We start from the raw sequence: 16,253 nt of genomic DNA on the forward strand, positions 1-16,253 counted from the left end.
CCTTTGGGAATAAAAACTTATTATTGTTATATAATGTTATTTGGATTATTTTTGAACATGCATCAGACAGCTAATTACGTTATTAAGGGTGAGTCAGTCAATGTTTTGTTGATTTTTAAAATCCATAATTTATAGTCTTTGATCCTACAAAAGCTTCACTCTAGTTAGTAGTCCTTATGACCCAGATTTTTCAAAGGTATTCAGGCATCGCTGCACTCAGTGTTGCAATGCCTAAGTGATTTAGGAGCCTAAGTCTTATTTTTCAAAAGAGATTTTAGGCACTTCAGAGCCTAAATCCAATTGAATGGTTCCTAAGTATCTAAATCTCTTTTGAAAATGAGTAAGGCATTGAACATAGCAATGCCTACATGTCTTTAAATGCCTTTAAAAACCTGGGCCTATGCGAATAGCCCTATGCACTCCTATAGAACTACTCAAATAGGAAAGGTTTGCAAGATGTGGCCCTTAGATTGTAAACTACTTGGAGCAGGGCGCTGCTTCATTTAACTGTAAAGCACCATGCACAGCTATGGCTGAACTAAAACATAATTATAAAAGAGCAATACTGTAGAAGTAACTGATCATTTTATATATAAAGTAACAAAACAAGGTTTTTCCCATCCCCCAGCAGTTAATCCAGGAAATTTATTCTACTGATTCATCCACCAGTGGTAACTTGAAAAGTGCTGTGACACGCAAGCAATAAAAGATCCAAACCCTAGCTTTGTCCAATAATTACAGAACTAGAGATAGATCCTCAGCTCTGCCAGGATTTGCTCCATTCTAAAAGCAGAACTGATGCATAACCCACATACTTAAGGCTACCCTTGGAAGAGACGCCCTTACCAAATAAACCATGGCAACGAGTTTTTGGGCAGTAGTGGATATTTTCTTCTAACTCCATGATTTGGCTTTTATACAGCACAGATTAGGTAACAGAAAGAAGCACAAAGAGCAGAGCCAGTAAAACTCGACTGTTTCATTCTGCAAAAACTCACTCAACATTTTCTTGGGTTTTAATCCATGTGGGTTAACAAGTGCTCCTACTCCCTGGATTTAGAGCTGAGTTTGGGGTTCAAAGAAAGGCAAAAGCTTACAGTAAAGCTCAGTTTCACCCATTCCCATAAGAAAACCAGGCAAAATTGCAAATTTCACCTAGTTTTGATGTCAAACCATAAATCAACCCAGGTTTGTTCACAAGGTTTGTGAATTCTAAATTAAATCTCCCCCCCCCCCCACCCCCGCCTCCCTCCATGATGCTGGCCTGAATTTTGAGCAGGCAACAGAACCAGGCAAGTTTAATGCGGTTTTGCATGTCATTCGGGAAGATTTATTACATTTCTACTAGTACTATTTCCATGCCAAAACCACATGGGATGAAGAGAAGGGAGAGAATTAGTGAAACTGTTCTGGAACAAGGTGACATGAGCCTCGCATACAGAAGATTTAGCTTATCCTTTAAAGTGGCAGCACAAAGGCTGGTAGGCTTCAAATGAGATATACAAGTTGTGTTTTGGTTGGCCAACACATTGCTCTCTGCTCTTCCTGTTGCTGGATGTCTTCATATGGATAGGTAGATTATTAAAATACAGTACTCAAGAGTCCTGTCCTTGCAGCACTTGACAGAGCAGAATTTTTTTTTTTTTTATGTTTCAATACACTGATTGAGCCTAATAACAAAGCAGAGTGGAAAGATAATGCTATGTGCCTGTGACAGGGGACCCAGTAAATGCAAAATGCCTGGGATAAGGAATCCAGTACTCCTTGGATTGGCAATTGTACATTGCTGTCTTTGTTTCAGGACAACTGAAATCATTTACAGAGTCAGAAGTGTACATTTTTATTTTTAAGGTATCTTTATGGTAGAGAAGTTTGTGCCAATTATTCGCTACTACAGTGCTGGTTTAAATAGCATGTTTTAAAGCAGTATAGACAATAAATCAGCTGGACAAGGCAGGAGTTGCTGCACAGAATGTCTGAATCAGAAGTTCCAAAAAAAATTATTTTAGAACTTAATGTTCACCACAAAAGGAAAAAAACTACTTATTTTCCTTAGTAACAAGCTGTGTTGTCAGCCTGGACAGTAGTAAAAATAACTAAAATACTACAAAAAAGGGAAGTGTGTGTGTCTAAGTGTAACTATCACTGCCCCACCCAGTACAATGGGAAAGAAATTAACTGGGTGGACCTACATTCCAGTAGCAACTCAGAATGACCACAGCTTTATATCTGTGCCTGTAGGTGATCACGAGAATGGTGGGAGAATCAGATGCCACATGAAAGATGTAAGATGAGACAATGCATACAGAAAAAAAAATAGAAACTTTTTTTGTAGAAGGAATTTATTTTCATGTCTTTCTAGAAAAAAGATTCAGCATGATTTCTGAGTCTGAAGGGCACAGTGTAAATAGCAGATATGGGTTCAGACAGGAACTTCTGATCTAAGGCACCATCCAAACTTTGGGGAAGTTGGGGAATCAGAGATGAATGTTGCAACTTGGGCTTTTCTCTGAATTGTGAGGAAGTTTGGATTTGGATCAGATGACTCTGCTCCATCTCTAATAATATGAGGAATGAACATCCCACTTTTACAGGGCATCCTGATGTCCTGGCCTATTGAAACCATTGTTTCATTTGAATTCACAATACAGTCTGTCTGCTACCCGAGTCTCCAAAGCAACCCCTGTCTCTTGCACTGTTGTCTTTCCATAAAAAAGGAACTCAGGGCCATCTTGCCTCTGTATGTGGCCTACATGATATCTTTCCCTGTTAAAATTTATATTCTTAGATGTTCAGTGGAGATTGTTGGGTTGCTTCAAATCACCTGAGAATCAAATAAACGGTTCCCAGACTCCACTGCACACCAGTGCATGGGCTGTACACTAGAGAAGAGCTGTGCTTGGGCCTAGCACAGAGACCGTTGGGTTTCAAGTTCTTCTTTAAAGTAGGAAGTGGATTCTGATAATTTTTAGAGTGGAAGGGAGAAGGTCAATGGTGAAGAAAGGGAAAAGCTGGTAGACTAGAAAAAAACGAGATCTGGAGAAGCATTGTGGGAGGTTACATGTGAGTATCTACCACCACAATAAAGCACCCCAACACTATCCTTTCCTATCAAGCCCCCTTTATATGCTCCTTAGCAACAAGTGCCGCGGAATGGACTTCCCTCTTACATTTCAAACCTTCCCACTCATCCAAATGATTGTCAGAAAAGTGAATGTAGGGCTGGCTGTGTACAGTAACTCTGGGGACATCAGCCTTATGGAGAACTTGGTGCTAGTTCCAGGCAGTCATTTTACAAATTCCAGGGGTCTGCTTTGCTCCACACTTGAAATGAAGATTTTCAAAAAGTCAGTGCAGGCTTAGAAAAATGTCACCCATCATTTGCATCAAGCCATAAATGTGATGCCTAACACTATCAGTTTCAATTAGAGACATACCTATGAAAATAGATATATTTTGGGTGCTGATTTCTCCTTATTAACAAGTTCTTTCCCTACGTACGTTTGTCCCATGTGTAAATATTACATGTTATTGGGAATAAAGAGCCTTACATTGCTGGGAAGTGATTGGTCGAGTACAGAACCAGTTGCTTGTTGGAAAGTGGAGATGCTGCAGTTTCTGGAGCTCCAGTATTGCTCGCTTCTTCTTGGCATGCTCAGTCCTTTCATTTTCTTTTCTTCTCCAAGTCTCCAATCTGCAGATAAGACAGAGACACGTGATATTTTCAGCTAAGTTGCTTGTACACCCGATCTTATCTTCTCAATTCTCCCAGCCTGTTCATAATAACAAAGGGCTAGGATTAGATTAGTGAATTTCAGTCTCTTTACAGACACTATGACAGGACCTTGTATTGAGAGAGCCATTGCCCTTTCTGCTTCTGCTACACCTACATCACAAATGAGGTGTTAGAATCTGGATGTTCCTCTGTCTACAGGCTATGGTCAGGAAGGATGGGTCTTGTTGTTTTAGTACAGGACTAGAAGTTAGGAAAGATGGAGTCTATTTCCATCTCTGCCACTGACTCTCTATGCGATCTTGGGCAAATCACATAGAGCGCAATTTTCAAAAGCAGAGTCTAATTTCTTCCAAGCAAGACAACTGCAGCCCTCATTGACTTCAGCTGAAGTTGTGGGTGCTCAGCATCTCTGAAAGTCTGGCCCCAGATGGCTAAAGTTGGGCACCCAAGATTAAAGGTCACTTTTGAAAATGAGAGACCTAACTCATCCGTAGTACCTCAAATCCCCAAAAAGTGAAAATAATGCTGGCCTATCTCACAGGGGTGCTGCAATGTCAATGGTATGGTTTGAGATCCTCAGATGCTAGAGTAAAACAAGATATTTTCCCCCTGGAGGATTCTGTTTAGTGACTGGCCCAGTATCCTGAAAAGGATGAACTTTGGTAGCTATGAAAATAAATTTGGTCATAAAGGGACAAATTATTTTACTAAACATCACTACTTGCCTTAGAGTTCTACAGTATTCAGCAAAAACCTGTTCCTCTTAGCATTAACTTTACGCAGAAGCTCTCTGAGGTAGGGATTATATGTTTTGTTATGTGTTTGTACAGCACCTAGCACATTCTGGGTATTACAACAAAAAAACAGAAGCAGCAATAAATATTGTAACATGGCTTAAGGTTCAAAATACTGCACCTCACTAGGGCTTTATCACTCCAGGTCACACTGTTACCATCTTTCTGTTGATAAATTTTCCTCCTCAGAAAGGTCCTAGGGAGAAAAATTCAGCATGATTCCACTGAGAGTTATAATCAAGGCACCAACAAATATTTTTAATATAGAAATGTAGAGAGTATATTTTGAGTCATTTTGTTTGTTTAAGAAATTGACAGAATCAGGATGCACTAAGATAAATGTTCTTTTAAAAAAGTTTTATTTTTTTACTTCCCAAATAAAACAAACCTAATTTTCTCTCTTTCATAAGGATCCCTCTCTCTTTATCTATGTTCATTTTGGAATGGTAGCCTTATTAAGTTAGTGAAAAAGACAGCATATGATGTTTTATAAAAACCCCATAACCACTCACTCACCTTTTTACTTTGTTAATTTCCAAAGCTGCTTCTTCTTCCTGGTTGCATAATGTCACTTGCGGCAATAGTACTATAAGCTCATGACATGGACAGGCCATTCTAGGTCTCTTTACAACTCTGCTCCCCCAATCTGACCTGAATCATCATTAACGTTTTACCTTACCAGGGGCTCTCAAACCATTAATAGCTCAGCAGAGACAGTGTGTGCCTGACAGGTTTTGAGAATGAAAACTGGATGTTCGAGTGATTAAAATAAAATCTGATCATCTAACAAGGTCTTGTTTAAAGGTGGCCCAGTAGCTTGTGCAAGCAGCAATTCAATGGCCAAGCTGGCAGATCAAATCTTTACAAAGGTTCAACAAAAGCCGTTTTCATGTCCAGCTCCCCTGCACTCAAAGGCAGGGTAGAGCTGCCCTGTATTATTTGTCAACTTTGTATACATATAGTCACCACTGTTAGCATTTGATTCCAGCAGAGAGAATGAGGTGTGAAGACCTTGTCTCTCAAGAAACTGTTCAGGTTTGTAAGGAGATAAGCATATTCAGTAAAGCATTTTGGAGCAGAAGGTAACAGAGTAAATGGCACTAAACAGAACTGGTTCTTTAAAGTGTGAGTGCTCCTTTTAGCGGTATAGAGCCTATGGAGCTAGGGAATCTAGTTTTTATCTTGCTTTACAGATTATCTGCTAAATGATCAGCTATATGTTGATGGCAAGATTTTTATACTAAGAGATGATATAAGAGGCAGATAAAAGCTTGGTTTTCAGATCCTCAGGGTTTGGAGTAATGGCTGTTAGAAAAATCACCTTTTGATTTGCAAAAGGAACACATTTGATCCAGGAGTCACTGAGAGAGAGAGTCAATAAAGAACAGCATAAAATTTGTTATTTACACAAAGTCATTTTAGTTTTTAATGCTAACAGTTTTATAGCTTCTAGTTCTAACAGAAATATTTCTCAAATAGAGCACACTTGACTTTAATCCATACATTGTTTTTCTTGCTCCTTTGGCTACTGATAAAAAACATTATGTTTAAATACAGGCCACACAATCCAAAGTGAGACTGTATGGCTCCACAAAGATAAATTCCAACCCAGCAAATGGTGCACTTCAAACAGCTGCTGGGTTCTGGTAGGGAGGGAGACTCCCACATGATGCTGTCTCTCTTGTATGTGAGGGGATGAAAAAGACTGTAGCATAAATCTCACATGGAAAGTCATGAGCCTTCAGTGCAGAATGACCCCCTAGATGTTTTGTTTAGTAGGGTTTTCTCAAAGCATCATTTCACCATTCCTTATGGCCACATTCAATATCAAAAAAAGAGAATTACAGTAAGACTGCAAATTTTACAGGACAATATCCCAGGCACTGGGTTATGAGGTATTCAGGGGTGGAGCACTCTCAAGCTCTTCTGCTGAAGCTGTTCCACTGCACATAAATGATTAGTCACTGGCACAGGGCATAGATGTTGATTCTGGAAAAAAATTGTGGGTGGTCGCCCCACCAAACAGCTGTTTGGCCATGCCACCAAACAGCTAATTGGCAGCTGCTGCCAAACAGATCAGGGAGGTGTTTGGAGGAGGGCGAAGAGCGGTGGCAGAGGGGCGGAGGCCTCAGGGCAGAGAACCCCCAGGGAAAACTAGAAGGTGGTGCCTGTGTCACAGGGTTTTAAACTTGGGCCTCCTACTTTCTAATGAGTTCCCTAGCGACCAGGCCAGAGAGTCAATCTCACTCTCTGGCCTATGACCATGGCAGTCTCTGAGCTACCCCTCCATAGGAAAATTGAGGCTGGTTGTGACTGGTTCCTTTACAGCAAATCAGGTGTGCCTCTATGATTCCTTTGACCAAAGTTAAGCACCATGCTACGGTTAAAAGTACAATCCCTCTGTTTGAAAGACAATATTTGACCTTTCAATACTCACAAGAAATTCTCTGAGCCCTTAGATTGGCTACTAAGGGCAACATTGTTCCCCAGTTTTATAAGCATGATGCTTTCAGAGAAGGCTGTTGTTGTTCATCATTCTTTCCCTTGAGGCTGTATCTTGGAGCTGCAAAATCATGTCCAGAAGACCATGCTGTGGTGCTGCTGCTCAAATTTGCTATTCCGTCCCCTCTCTACAAATACATCCTTTTTGTCACAAGGAGCACGCTAGCCTCAATTAACTCACTATCTCTGTGTCATTTAAATGACCCGACAAGGAAAAGTAGACATTCTCAAGAATAGGATTCCCGTGCATTTCAATACAATGCTGGCTCATAAGAATGAAGCCTAAAAACAGGGATTGCAACCAGCACATGCATACCCATGAACCAAGACAAAGCTAGTATGTTCACAGAAAGAGGGGAGAACATGCCCCATAAGGACCAGGCTGTGTCTAGCCCAACAGGGCAGTGTAAGAGCCAGGCCCGATCACAGCCCTTCTGTTTGGGGAAGGGTGTCCACTGTTTCCTACACTACTGGGAGTGCAAATACAGGAGGTATGTGGTCTCCTGGAGTTCCCCCCAGATGATGTAGCTCTGCTTGATCCAAACATGGGCCAGTCCCTAAATGGCACCATTTGGCCCTAAATTCAGCAAGGTATTTAAGCACTGGCCTAACTTTAAGCACATAAATAATCCCATTGGCTTCAATGTTTGTAAGAGTACAGTGAAATGAAGGGGAGACGCCCCAAGCTGGAGGCACTTACTGAGTTAGGAATTCATTACACGGTGAAGAGGGAAGAGAATGGTTTTGAACAAAAAAATGAATACACTCTTTGGGGCAAGACTGTCTTTTTCTTCTGTGTTTGTACATTGCCTGGTGCACTGGGGCTCTGGTCTATGACTGAGCCTCCTGGGCACTATGATAATACAAATAATAAATAGTAACAATGAATAATCTGTCTCCCTCCCCACTTGTTTCACTGAAGTGTCTTTCCTGCGCTGCAGTCATAGCCAGAAACACACACAGAACAGGGATGTTGATTGAAATGCTTTGAAACACTGTCACACTAGGAACAATTTTCTCTAGGGAATGAAATCAGATTGCAAAGATATTTTCTGTCTGCTGAAACATGAAAAGAATATGAATGAGATTACATCTGGCCCTGGGTATATAAGTGAGAAGAAACAGCCTTAACCAGATTCAGTTTTCCTTCAGTGTCCTTCTAAGAAATTTAAAATCCCAAAGAAATCCTGAATCTGGCTAGATGTCTTATAAAAGAAACCACATTCTTGCCTAGCAGAAACAGCTTGCCTTTGCTTATTTGGAAATGCATGATTTAATCATTCCATTATGCATACCTTTTCTCAGCTGGTGCCAGAGCCTGAAACAGACAGAGACAAGCATTAGATAAAACAATATGATGTCTAGCTAAGGAGATTGGAGTCAAAGGGTCCAAACCTGCATGGGGCTGAACATCCTCAATGCCACTGACTTCTCTGGGAGGTGCGGGTGCTCAGCACTTCCCAGGAGGTGCTCAGTACTTAGCAAGATTGGGTTTAAAGGGAGCCCTCTCCTCTGAACTGATTCCAGGCTAGATAACCAAAAATCTTTATCTTCTTATGTAACTACCCTCCCCCAAACAAAGATCCACAACATGCAAAAAGACCCATGGGCAAATGACTGGTGCTAACAAGGCACTGTTCACTCACTTTGCCTTGGCTGCAGCCCATCCCCCTGTCACTTGTCTGTATAGTGCCCACCTAGTTTATGAGATCTTCTGGGAAGGGACCTGGTCTTCAAACCCTTCTGTAAAACACAGAGTGCACGGTTTGCACCGTATAAATCATAAATAAATTAAAGAATATTTCCCCTTTCTCCACTCACAGCTTGCTAGTCAGTGATAACCCACAACACGGTGCTTTGATTTAACAGCAGGCAGTTCATCAGGTGCAGTTAATACACAGTGCTACAATTTTTCCTGCTTGGAATACCTGGTATGCTCCTATCTGTAATGCCAGATCCTTTCCCTTTCTAACTTTAGTGGTAGAGCACAGCTGAGACGCAACCAGGGCCCAGGTAGGCTTGTACCAAGAGAAAAAGTTTGTTATATCCTTTAACCTCATTGCTGCTAAAAACACTTGAGCTTCCTGGTCTCTGTAGCAATATGCTCTTTAGCACACATGACACATCCATGTTTATAATGTTATGTTATTGCATGAATGGGGAACTAGCAAATGGAACATGTGGCTACAAATCCCAGCTTCCTAGTTCTTCTGCTCTATGCCATTATGTTTTGGCAGCCATTTTAACCAAATGACCTCAGTTGCTAATGAAAAGAAATAATCACTTCTTTAAATCCAGCCGGGAATATCCACATGAGCATGAGCTTATGAAAGATGCCAGTTTGACAACACTGGAAACCTTATCATCTCTGCAAAGGGTAAGTACAACATAAGAAGCAGGAGGACAAACTTCTCATACAATACCCCTAGCTAATGTGCCTCAACCAGCAATCTGGTGCTCTAAAAGGGAAAGGCTCTGTATTTCATTCCCAAGCTCCTACATTCAACCCTTAGATGGTGTTTAAAGGCAACAGACTATCAAGGAGGACTTAGTTCCCTGACATGTCAGCCAGATGCAAAACATGCAGAATATGCTTAGTACTCAGGCGTTTATTGCAGATATCATTAACAGTCCTTGCACACTGGGCACAGGAAGAAACCTGTCCATTTACTGACAGAAGCAGCAATTGCTCAGAAGCTGCAGAGAACAGAAATAATCCCTACCTTAACAAACATAAAAAAAAATAATAAAGAAAGCAAAGCTTCACAGCAGCATGGTTCTGAAAATGAACTGAATGACTTAGCTAGACCTGAGATCAGAGTTCTGTGTCCTTCACATAGGAATCATGAAGGAATCAATAGCACTCAATGCAGAGCAACAAGCTGCGTTTCTGACGTTCATTTAGGTTTTGGTAATGTTGTCAGTTCTAACTCCACACATGCAGAATCCTGAACTCAGAGCTGTCAGTTTTCAACAAGAGTATTTTGTTTTTTAAATGAATGTATGTATCACTTTGAAGCCCACACATGCCTCCAGCCCAGGATTTTGGATCTCAAATCATTTTGATATTTAAAATGAAAAGCGTTTCAGTTCTACTTTAAATTACAATGTGGAAGGGCTGCAGAAAAGCCTCTTTCTGCAAGCACTGCTGAAACCAGAAAAGGTCCTCTTGCTAACAGGCTACAGCCGCTGGACTTGAACACATAGGAGTCTGGGGAAAGGGACTTTAGTTCTGGAAACACTTTCCCCTCTTGGTCTGAAAGAACCCAGATCTGTTGATCCTCTCCACACAATGTAAATCCCCTTTATTTGAGCAGACTCTCTCTCTAAAGTAGTTACATGGTACCCATTACTGCAGCATCTAAACATCTCATCTCTTTCATGTATTTCTTCTCACAACAACCTTGTGAGGTAGAGCAGGGCTATATTATCCCTGTTTTATAGATGAGGAACTGAAGCACAGACATATTAAGTACTAAGTACCTTGCCAAGGATTACACTGCTCCTGTATTTTCCACTCCATGTATCTGATGAAGTGGGTTCTAGCACACGGAAGCTTATGCCCAAATAAATTTGTTAGTCTCTAAGGTGCCACAAGGACTCCTCATTGTTTTTGCTGATACAGACTAACATGGCTACCACGCTGACACAGGTAGTTTGTCGCACAGCAAAGAATTAAACTCTGTTCTCTTGAGTGCTAGGTTAGAACCCAAACCACTGCTCCAGCACTCCCACATAAGTACATGTGTTATTTTTATCAACTCATGTTGAGGTTGAATCAGTTTCTCTTTGATTGACATTGGCTCCCTAGTTCTTGCATGTTTCCGGTAAACGTGTCCAGATAGATTATTACAGATAAACAGCAAGAGTGCTATTAATCAAATGAATTACTGACTCCAGGACCAGTAAACATCCACTACAATCAGAATGATCCTGCAAATAGGTGCCAAGCCAATTCATACCACCTCAACAGCAACCTCTATAACCAGTGAAGCTGGAGCTCTGGTGGACTCCAAAATGAATCTGTTCAATCTATGTCAGCAGGGACCAGGGTGGCATTGCATGGATCCTTGTCTAAGGAAACTGAGTTTTAAATTGGAAAAACACAATCTTCAGGGAGTCAGACAGGAAACACTCTGGGGTTCTTAAAAAATCTGAACATGCATAACAGCAATACCGTGAGTCATATTTCCAAAGCATGAAATTCTGGTCATAAAAGCCCTTGGAACATATTCCCAGTGATAAATGCACCCTCCCCTCCTTGTTTATCACATACCTCAGGTGGAGGAGTAGGAATCATTTTCTCTCCTGGCACAGAGAGGGAAAAAAAAAATAGAAAAATAACTAGGAGCCAACACGACAAAAGATTTAATAATCTCCAGCTATTAATGTTACTTGCACGTTTCTTCTGCCTTAGCATTTCTGCCCTGTCTCATGTTCCCCAGCATATCATTCACAATAGTGCATAAACACTGGCCTGACTTTTTAGAAACATAAAGCACTGAGTGTGTTACTCTCCATATAAAACAAATGACATTTTTGCTCATGTTATCACAAAAATAGGGATGGGCCCAAAAAAACTCAATTTAGAATTGAAATCCAAACATAGAGATTAATTTTGCAGCTGGTCCATATTTTTATAATGGACTGAAATAAATATCTGGAATGAAACACCCCTGAACTTTGGTGTGCTTGAAAATCCTGATCCAAGTTTTCCATCTTGGGACCGCCTCTACTCTGACCCCCTCTAATACAAAATGTCAGTGATTCTACATGTACAAGTGCATTTGAATCTCTCCAAACATGAGATGCTAGCCAGACCAACTGGCCTATCCAGGAAAATAAGTAGTTTGCTGCTTGCAACAGTACACACAAAAATGGGGTGGGGGATGAAGAGTGGGGGACCTCATGCCCTTTGAGGGCTATTACTGGAAGCTCTGCCTTCAGGAGATAAAAGTGGATTAACCCAGAGAAGACACAGGTAGACAACATTTAAGCACTTGAACAACTCAATACAACATTAGTCCAGGCAGGAGTCTATTAACAGTGTCAGATGAAAGCAATTATATTATTTATTAAACTGACAAGATCAATCAGCTGCTTTGTACCAGTATAAAGAGAGCTATTGTACTTTCATGTCCTTTTAAACACAGAGAATAAAGTGTTCCCTGGGGTGCTTTCATGAACTGCCTTCGATTGAGAGTTCTTAGAACATTTGATATTGTCAGAGATCAGCTTGCCAGAATCCCGACTGGATTTGCACCTTTCACAAAAGAAATGAGGATGACAGCAATTATAATTAAAAGTAGGCTGGAGGATGAAGGACCTTTCCTGATGAGTATTTTACTTACTGTACTTAAAGGCTAGGCTGTCAAACCTGGGGGAACTGACCTGCTTTTACATCGTTGGCAAAAATGTCAGAATTGGCATCATACTATCAGTGACTGATGCCAAGATGTTATTTCTCTTCTCAGAGTGCTAATTTTGGGGAGATGTTTGTGCTGCTTTATAGAATGTCAGCAATACAAAGGAACAGAGTACTGCCTAACTCTGAGAAGTCGACAGTCCATGACATATGTCAGAGTTTACATGGAGGTGTAAATTATCAGAATAAGACTAAGTATTTCACACCCCATGTTCAAAATACAAAAGGAAATGCCTTTGCACAACATCTCCGATCTACAAAGCACTATGCAATTTGGATCCTGGCTACCTTAGCCACTGTCTTTTTCATCATGTTTTATCCCAATGGTTGAGATCAGCAAGGGTGCATCAGCTAGAAAAGCCTAGATTAAAAGGTCTGGGAGCTGGTGCCACAGGGTTCTCAGTAACAGGCTTTTGACTCTGGAGTTTGTTTTCCTCATTCGCCTGACAGAGCCTGAGTTGGCTGATATCAAGGGCATGCTGTTAAGTCTGTTACCCAAACCTTTGTCAGAAGGGGTGAGATGGGAAGGGCTGAGTCTCCGTAGTATTTGGGGGGATAATTTTCTTTTCAGTTTTCATTTTGCACCCAATCCTGCCCCCCACGGAAGTCAATGGTAACATTCCCAATGACATCAGTGGGACTAGGACTGGCTTCCTTCCATCATTTTAGATCCTGATGTATGTGATTTGATACTTTTGTGCACACACCAAGAGGTGTGTTTTATAATCTGTGAAATAATAACTAGTTATTTGGGATGGATAAAGGCTGTTAGTTCCAACAGCATTTGCACTGAATTTTGACAGTGATACCATTCATGCAAAAAAAATGAACATCATTCTGGGATGTATTAGCAGGAGTGTTGTAAGTAAGAAGCGAGAAGTAATTCTTCTGCTCTACTCTGTGCTGATTAGGCCTCAGCTGGAGTATTGTGTCCAGTTCTGGACACCACATTTCAGGAAAGATGTGGACAAATTGGAGAAAGTCCAGAGAAGAGCGACAAAAATGATGAAAGGTCTAGAAAACATGACCTATGAAGGAAGATTGAAAACATTGGGTTTGTTTAGTCTGAAAAAGAGAAGACTGAGAGGGGAAATGATAACAGTTTTCAAGTACATAAAAGGTTGTTAAAAGGAGGAGGGAGAAAAATTGTTCTTCTTACCCTCTGAGGACAGGACAAGAAGCAATGGGCTTAAATTGCAGCAAGGGAAATTTAGGTTGGACATTAGGAAAAACTTCCTGTTAGGGTGGTTAAGCACTGGAATAAATTGCCTAGAGAGGTTGTGGAATCTCCGTCATTGGAGATTTTTAAGAGCAGGTTAGACAAACACCTGCCAGGGATGGTCTAGATAATACTTAGTCCTGCCATGAGTGCAGGGGACTGAACTAGATGACCTCTCGAGGTCTCTTCCAGTCCTATGATTCTATGAAAAGAAATGTCTATGCTGTCATGGAACTTTCTGAAAATCTGAATGCCACCGTTATCCCATACTTCTAGATAATAGATCAACAGAAATGTATACCATCTACTTTGAAGCCAGAAAACTAACTTTAGGAAGCACCAAAACCATTGGGGCATAGAGACACAGGTCTCCTTCATAAAGGCCTTATTTTTCTCTATAATATCATAACTCTCAGTATATTGGCCTAGCAGAATCAGAGCTTTCTTTGTAGCTCCATTAATCTCACTCCAGCTGGACCAGCGGTTGCTGAGCACCATCATACTTTCTGCATCCACTCTGGAAGATTAGATTGCTACTTTTGCAGCTCACCCTAAGAAGATACTGATGGCCAGACTCTGATCTCAGGTATAGCTGAGTAAATGCAGAGTAACTCTATTAAACTCAAATCTATGGAGCTACTCTGAATTTACACTGTTAATAAGCTCTTTATTTCACCCCACATCAAACCCAGTTCTCTCACTTGCTGCTGCCAGGCTCTTACTGGTAACAGAGAAAAATAAGGCTTTTTATGATGAGGCCTATTCAGCTGGGAGGTTTGAATTTCATGACCTGACTACTTTTCCACACCCCAATCTCAGGAACAAAGGCAAACAGAGCTGAATGGGATGCTTTGCCTCTGTTCAAATATACTCCCCTTTAACATTCTATTTCCCCTCCAATTCCAACCCTTGTGGACTACAATGGCCTGGGCCTTAGCCAATAGGAGGAGCACAAAGAGTGAAGGATCCCCTGCTCCAAGCTTCATTTCTGAATGTGCAATAGGCTGTTGCCAAATAACTGTATTTTTCTGTAATATAAATATTTGTAAATGCAATCTCCAGTCTGCCTCTGCTTTATCCCCACTGAATCTAGTGGGCATCGTGACCAGTGTTCAACATCAGTGAGACTCTGGGGTCGGTTAATATAGAAAGGTTTGTGCTTTAGAACGAGGTTTAAAAACAAGCAGGGCCTGTGCTCCACCTTCAGGTCAGTGAAGGACATTGCATGGCAATAATGTTTCGACAAATGTTTGGCTGAAGAATTAATACAGCTCCTGGGAAGGCAAAGGCATTTGTTAGAAACTTCTAAAACACTAATCATTCTTGGTCAATGGAACAGACCATTACTGGTTCAAAAACAGAGTGGCAAATTTACTAAACACTAGTCGTTAAATTCTGCCCAATTTATGCACCATTGGAGACAACAGATTGTAAACCAAGAGAATTTTAGAAAGAATACATCATATTTCAACAAATCTGAGGCCCTTTAGAATTTCATAGTTGCCACATATCCACTTCATGGCTGTCACTAGATGACACTATGGTCATTCAGAACATCCCAGCAACAGTAGAGATAACAGAATACAGGTTTTCCTGCTCCAAAGCACGGGCCCCGGCCACCTGAGCTCATAGAGATCCTTCCTTAGCTGTTAGCACTATAGAGTCTGACTGTAACACTGAACAGTCCTAATTCCATTGTGGCAATGACTTGGGATAGAGAGCTGTTAAATTGTCTAGATTTGTCAGGAAGCTGCTGATATTGGGCACCTGGTCCTATCTCTCACTTTCATTGGGAGAGCAGGGGAGCTATGCGGAGAAGCTGGCTGCATCACTCTGGTTAGAGTTCTTGAAGGACTGCCGTAGGATTCGAACGGCTTGTCTATACGGGGAGCTAATCTGTAATAAGAATTCCAGGGTAACTCTCTGTCTGGACATTCTTGGAATCAGAGTGTGTTATTCTGAATGAGATTAGATTCCAAAATGGATTAAGAGTGCCTTATTCATAAATGGATTAAACCAATTCAGAAGAAGACACTCTTATTCTGAAATAAGAGCATCCATACGTGTAGTAAACCAAGAATAGTTATTCCACATCCTATTTTATTCCAGATTAATTTTCATGTGTAGATAAACACTTAATCAGAGAGACTCCTAGGAGTCCTACTAAGAGTATAACTATAGAGATCCTGTCTACAGCATATTTTCCATCTCATCCAAAACTACAGATATATGGCTAGGCAATATGATATATAGAGTGGAGCTATGTAGGCATTCACTCTAGCCATATTTCTATGACTGTCGGCAGTTGAGGACCATGCTTTAGGCATGTTTGCTATTGTCAGGAAGTACATTGTGGGGGTGATGAGGAAAATCAAGGAGGGGAAAAGGTTAGTGAGGAAACCCTGGGGAGCCAAGGAAAAGCAGGAGGAGGGTAGATACTTGGTAGGGGGGCAAAAGAGAAAGTGTGCAAATAAGTCACTGTATGTTCAAACATCCAAATTACATCACTGCATGATGTATAAGGCTCAAGATTTCTGGGCCTGCAGTTTTATCAGGTATGATGGTATTCAACCATTT

The 16,253-nt window shown here is 41.0% G+C and overlaps 1 protein-coding gene across 1 annotated transcript in view; it reads right to left on the reverse strand.

Annotated features, from left to right (window-relative positions):
• The window catches only part of LOC127053795 (uncharacterized), a 93,505-nt gene that overhangs the window by 21,311 nt on the left and 55,941 nt on the right, over window positions 1–16,253 (reverse strand). Inside the window, exons 27-30 of the mRNA XM_050959079.1 lie at window positions 11,309–11,340; window positions 8,328–8,350; window positions 4,652–4,726; window positions 3,552–3,694 (exon numbers count right to left, since the gene is read on the reverse strand). Coding sequence (XP_050815036.1) covers window positions 3,552–3,694; window positions 4,652–4,726; window positions 8,328–8,350; window positions 11,309–11,340 — 273 coding nt within the window. The remainder of the gene's footprint in view (window positions 1–3,551; window positions 3,695–4,651; window positions 4,727–8,327; window positions 8,351–11,308; window positions 11,341–16,253) is intronic.

Source organism: Gopherus flavomarginatus, chromosome 6, assembly GCF_025201925.1.
Source record: "Gopherus flavomarginatus isolate rGopFla2 chromosome 6, rGopFla2.mat.asm, whole genome shotgun sequence".
Taxonomy (NCBI): domain Eukaryota; kingdom Metazoa; phylum Chordata; order Testudines; family Testudinidae; genus Gopherus; species Gopherus flavomarginatus.